A 6,410-nucleotide genomic window follows, 5' to 3' on the forward strand; every position below is an offset into this window, starting at 1 on the left:
AGCAACGCTGCTAACATGGCGGTTGTGATTAGGTGGTGGTGTTGTATTGGTTTAGTGGTGTCGATGACCTGATGAACACATTTATTAAGATTTAAATCTAGTTAATCTTTTTAAATAAACAAATTAACTAAGTTTTGTAAAAAGAAACTAAGAAAAAAGAACATTACTTTTTTTTAAAAAAAAAATTTAACCACATTCAAAATTTATTTTTATCTTTTAAAAAGTTTTGACCACCCTCCAAAATTTAATTTTTTAAGATATAATAAATAAAAATCAATTATGGACTTTTTATTTATTAATACAATATGGGCCTTCTAGTTTGGGTCTTTAATCATTTGGGCTATTAATTTATTAAAACAATTAGAGTTTAAAAACCCTAATATCTTCATTTACTTTCACACTAAGCCACCACTTGGCCACCACATCCATCCACCAACGTGAAGGTTAAAAAGGTTAGTTTGGCGTTTAAGAAAAAGGATGCGGGATGAGATGTGGCGTGTTGAAGCCAGTTTGGCTTATTTTTTTCCGTCCACCCTAGCGTCGACATAATCTTCTTGAAATTGGGAACAAAGGATTTAGGTTGACGAGGAAGAAACTCAAGCAGTTATAGATGAAGTCATGAAACAAATGTCTTAAAAAACTATAAATGAAGCTTTCTAAAAATATTTATTACTTACAAAAAAATCTACATATTTCACTAATATACCTTTTTATTAATTAAAAAAAAAAATAAAAAAAATATATATAATATCCATGATATCTTTCATATGTGTGTTTTGATGGCTAATGGTCGCTATACTTAGATTCTTAATAACTGATACACGCCCTCTTACACCGGCAACTTTTTTTTCCCACTAATAGGATATGTCCACCCTAGGAGAGTAACCACTCGAAAGTTTTGTTGGAAACACGTCTGTTGAATTCATTTACGGTGTGAACCTCGCTGTGAGCATCTTTTTTCCTATTTTGTAGTGTACATTATATATTCTAGCAAAGTTGGAACAAAATTGCAATAAACACTCTTCATCATCGGATATAAAGGAATCCGTATCACCATGAATCACAACGTGCCTTTGGTCTTGACTCTAGCTTGTGAAAAAAAAAGAATTAATCCTGTACATCGCATATAACACAACCGATGTTCAAATAATTGCAACTATTTTGACCGATTGAGTTTGAAAAATGTTTATTGGCTTATTGGTGTTTTTAAAAAGCCAATAAGTTAAAATGTATTTGACAATCATAAAAAACTTTTGTATTTCAGCTTTTTGAAAGGGTTAAAAAAAGTTTTCTAAAAACCTTAAATCCTGACTTTTTAAAATGGTTTTTTGAAAAAATCAATAAACTAGTAAATATTTTTCAACCTCAATCCCAAACATGCCCTAACTCTAAATTTATAATAAAAGTAAGGAATTTAGAAAAAAACAGTGGATATGAAAGATCATCACACTAAATTCAAATACCATGTTATTTAACCCGAACAGTCCACACATATATGGTTTACTCGTAGCTTATACCGAGCCGATGGCATTGGTGGGTACTAGGGCTGTCACTTTTAGCCGAAACCCGAAATTCAACCCGAAAAAACCTGTTCCCGAACCCGAAATAACCCGACTCGAAAAACCCGAACCCGAGAAAATACTAACCCGAACCGAAGTATTGGGGGTGGTTCTCGGGTTTGATTTATAAGATTTGGGTCAACCCGAAAAACCCGAATAAACTTTTAGTTTTGAAATTAAATATATTTTTATGTATAATAGGCTGAGTCTTAGCCACTAAAGTTATCAGAATCTGGCTCTAATTGACTGTTATCATTCTAACTATTATGAACCGATTGCTTATATTAATTTATTTTTTCCGTTTATTACTAATAACCACCGTAATCGAACAACTAAATCACGCCCGATTGAATACGATTATTGTTCGAGTTAGTGTTACTTTTCTTTTGAATTTTTTTGTCAAGTTAGGTTAGTTTATTATTTGAGTATTTGTGTTATAAGCAAAAAAGAACATGTTGTTTTAATTTTAGCATTGTAGTTTTTAGAAAAATTTTGGTTTTTTTTTTCTAGAATACTCGAAACCTGATCAACCCAACCTGAAAAAACCCGAATCCGAATTACCCGAACCCGAAAAACCCGTGAGAGATTTGCGTTGGGTTTCGGGTCAAGATTTAAAAATTACAAACCCGAATCGAAAAATCCAAAACCCGAAAAACAAATCCGAATAACACCCTAGTGGGTACAGTCATGTATGGTCACGAAAACGTTACAAATAAAGTAACTTGAGATATTTTAAAAATAAAACTTTCATATTATGTCATGACAGTCATGTTCATGAAGATTACAATATACATAATACGTCAATACATTATACAACGTTAAAGAAACACAACATACATGCATATATGGAAAGGTTACTTGACAAGTTACGTAAGTCATAATGGCATTAATATTAACAATACATCTGATCAAGGTGTGGTTTTCTTCAAATCGGTAGAACTGGATGCCGGCGGGACCGAAGGGAATCCTGGTAACGGAACTGGAAACACGGGCGGCAGTGGAGATGAAATCAAGCCAGACACAGGTGGAAACAACGATATTGATACCGGTGGCAGCGACGGAAGAAGCGGAGGCATCAACGGCAGTGGCGGTGGTTTAAACGAGTTCGGAGGCAACCCGAACGTTTTTTGATCAGACAGTGTATCAGATTCCGATGGTTTTACATTTTGTGGGGTAAGTATGGGTGGAAGTGGAACTCCCGGGAGCCGTGGGAGCGGCGGAACTAGCGGTGGAACTGGAACGGGTAGATCCGGGAGTGGAACTGGAAGCGGATCAAGAATCGGAACAGGTGGTAAGAATGGTGCCGGAGGATCAGGAAGTGATGGTGGGAAGCTTTTTTCGGTGAAGTCTTTCTGGTCGCAGAGTTCCGGTTTGAATGTGAAAAACCCGGCGGAGAAGATATGAACTCCGGCTTTCTTTGATTTGAACTGAATTTGGGATGAGGTGGCGGTGGCGGCTACCGAGCAATAAGGTTTGCCGCTGCTGATTAGTCGGACTGAACACCCTTTAATTTTCTCAACATGTTTACTGATGGAAACCGGTAGTTTAACTTCGAATTCGCCGTTCTCGTTCGTCTTCACTTCTTGCCGGAACCTCTGTTTCGGATTGTCATTGTCGCCGCACTCCACGGCCACCTTGGCACCTACACAGACAATTCAAGAAGGGACATGCTATAACTCCACCACCCCGTTTGATTTCACATCATAAAACGATCATTCACAGAACATTTAGACGGCCGTTTTAATAAAAATAATCAAATTATGTAAATTATTGGTTAGAATGGTATTTGAATAATGTCTGGACGGCGTCGTTTTGACAACAGAATGGTCATACTCTAAATATTATGTATCGGAAATGGTCGTTGGGATGTTCTTAACGGCCATTCTATCATTCTGACCATAGAAGGTCAAATTTTGAATTTATTTTTATCAAAATGGTCGTCCAACCTATATCCGGACAGTCATTTGAAATAGTGTATATTTATAATTGATTGATGTCACATCATTAAACGGTTGTCCACAAGACACTCAGAGACCGTTTTTACTAAAAAAAATCAAACTTTCACACTAGTTGTTAAGTCAATATCCATACGGCCGTTCTAAGTTCTAACCATAGATGGCCAAAGATTAAATTTTTTTATTCAAAACGGCAGTCCAACCTATGGATAGACTGCCATTTGAAACTTAGACACACTTGTGTGTATAGTTGCCAATAATAAAAACGAACACACAACATAGTGACGTAGCACAAAACAAGTGTCACACTAAGAACCTGAAATGAAGTGGGTGGATTTGGGCGTTGGTTGACGGAAGCAAGTGTCACAGTAGACGGTTCCAACAAGAGTGGCTGCAGAGTGCAGTTGTTTCCGGTGTCTCGCATCAGAGACTCCAATGAAGGAGAAACACAGGACAAGCATTATGAATGAAACCCATGAACACATTTTGGAAATTCAGTTTGGTTCGCTCTTTCGGTTGAAGAAACAGTTGAGTTTATAGGCGACATTATCAAGTTCACGAGATTTGGAATCATTATGGCAATCATGAAAATACAAGTATAACTCCGAACCACACTAGCAGTGAATGTTGTAGTTATGGTTAGAAACCATTGTCACCTCAAAAGACAGAATTTTTTTTTAGCTTTTGTTGTAAACATTTAATTGTTCACGAGATTTGGAATCATTAGCTTTTTTAGCTTTTGTTGTAAACATTTAATTTTTTTTAGCTTTTGTTGTAAACATTTAATTGTTCACGACATTTTCAAGTTCATTTAATTTTTTTTAGCTTTTGTTGTAAACATTTAAAAGTTCATTTAATTTTTTTTTAGCTTTTTTTAGCTTTTTAGCTTTTTTAGCTTTAGAATTTTTTTTTAGCTTTTGTTGTAAACATTTAATTTTTTTTTAGCTTTTGTTGTAAACATTTAATTGTTCACGATTTGGAATCATTAGCTTTTTTAGCTTTTGTTGTAAACATTACTATAGAGGGGAGGAGGGGTAGAGGACGACCGAAATTGACTTGGGATGAGAGGATTAGGCATGATTTGATAGACCTAAACCTCTCCGAGGACATGGTTGAGGACAGGAATTCGTGGAGAAGTAGAATTAAAGTTAAGGATTTTTAAAGAGAATTGAATACCTTAGGGCTTAGACTTAACTTATTTAGGTCACATACCATAATGGTATTTCCCTTACATATATTATTATTATTATTATTATTATAATTATTATTAGCTTTTATATAGCTGTTAAACTGTGATCTTATTATTAATATTATTATAATTAGTAGTAGTTTTTATATAACTGTTAAACTTTGATTTCCTTTATTTTGCTTCATACACATGTACTTAGAGCCGAGGGTCTCTCTGGAAGCCACCTCTTTATTCCTTTGGATAGAGGTACGGTGTGCCTACATCCCACCCTCCCCAGACCCTACTTATAGCTTTGCTGTCGGTGGGATTTTACTGGGCATGATTGATTGATTGATTGATTTAATTGTTCAATACATAATTAATATTTTAAAGAAAATCATAAAAGTTTTGGCCAAGATTTTATATAACTCAAATTTAGGGACATCAACGAGTCGAACTATTCGTAATATTTAGCTATTTGAAATCGACTTGCTAAAAGTTCGAATCAAATCGAAATTACATGATTTGCTAAATTCATTTGAAGTCTTAAAACACTATACCTTTTGTAAGTTGAACCCAATAATTTAAACAATGTTTATAGGAAAAAAAAACAAACATATATCAAAACAATATAATTAGTAACAATTAAATGGTTGTTTGAACTTTGATGGCTGGGAATGTAGTTGCTAGCCGGAAGGGCAAATGGGACCCAAGTTGGTCACGGGTTTCATAAGGGTCAGGCTAAGGTTTGGATCCATGGCTCGCTGTAGCCTGTAGATGTCCTTTAAACATTATCGGACAAAATATAAGGGCCATACACCCAATTACTATCACGACAAGTGTCAATACCAGTGTTGTAAAACTCGCTAGACCGTCCCTAGGTGGCCGACCCCCTTGTAGGGAGTACACGGCTTCTACTCGGACATGATAAATATAACATAAAATAGTTATTGGATATTATATATATGTTAAGACAAACATAATTAACTCAAAATAAGCATAATTCATATGTAAAAAAATATAATTCAAAAAATTCATGTTTTGTTGTTATTTTCAATTTTTCACTAAAAAAATGGTGGCCAAGTTGACCTTGGAGGCCGAGTAATCCCGAGTACTTTGACATTTGACCGAGTTGGACCTTGGCGAGCAGTGGTGGCCGAGTTTTGAAAAAGCGACAAGGTTGATGTCCTAGAACCTTGGAATCATCCAAAGTCTTGTAATCTGAATTTTACAACACTGGTCCATACAACAAAAACTTGCAAAACAAAACAAAATTGTTATGCTTGAACTCTTAGTACGATGATTCGACACTTCAACTAACATCTGCTCGTTCTTAATTCAACATGACTTAAGGTGCAACACATATGTGCATAAACACACATCAACCCATAGATTCGATGCTTCTTGAGATCAACCATAAGGCATAACTTCTTATGTTTCACCATAGCTTACAAATAATTATCAGCTTCTAGGCATTCTTATGATTTCTAGGTTTTGTCATTGATGATGTATGGTGCCAAACTCGAACCTAGACCCGAAACACGTGGGGAAGGGGACAAAAAGGGGAACACAAAAGAATGTTAGCTGAAACATCAATGAGATATTGACACGTATATGTGTTGTACAGCGAGCTCAACAAGACACCCGCATGGGATACAAAAGCTACAACGGGTGGGGACCGTTGCAAATGGGCACCCACGATCTCCACCATGATTGTAGTAGCAGAAC

The 6,410-nt window shown here is 35.6% G+C and overlaps 1 protein-coding gene across 1 annotated transcript; it reads right to left on the reverse strand.

The window, feature by feature from the left end:
- Positions 1-2,384: 2,384 nt before the first annotated feature.
- LOC143595312 (uncharacterized) lies at positions 2,385-4,185 on the reverse strand. Its single transcript, XM_077074358.1, has 2 exons — positions 3,831-4,185; positions 2,385-3,201 (listed from the first exon to the last, which is right to left on the reverse strand). Exons 1-2 carry the CDS (start codon positions 3,997-3,999, stop codon positions 2,468-2,470), a joined length of 903 nt encoding a protein of 300 aa, XP_076930473.1. The 5' UTR covers positions 4,000-4,185; the 3' UTR covers positions 2,385-2,467.
- Positions 4,186-6,410: the final 2,225 nt, after the last annotated feature.

This window comes from Bidens hawaiensis, unplaced genomic scaffold, assembly GCF_021521415.1.
Source record: "Bidens hawaiensis isolate Kalapana, Puna unplaced genomic scaffold, B.hawaiensis_p1.1 tig00001721_1, whole genome shotgun sequence".
NCBI classification, from domain to species: domain Eukaryota; kingdom Viridiplantae; phylum Streptophyta; class Magnoliopsida; order Asterales; family Asteraceae; genus Bidens; species Bidens hawaiensis.

Coding starts and splice junctions, on each gene's coding strand:
- LOC143595312 (XM_077074358.1), bottom strand. CDS start 3,999: ATGTGTTCATGGGTTTCATTCATAATGCTTGTCCTGTGTTTCTCCTTC. Junction 3,202..3,830: donor ATCCACCCACTTCATTTCAG/GTTCTTAGTGTG, acceptor TTGTCTGTGTAG/GTGCCAAGGTGGCCGTGGAG.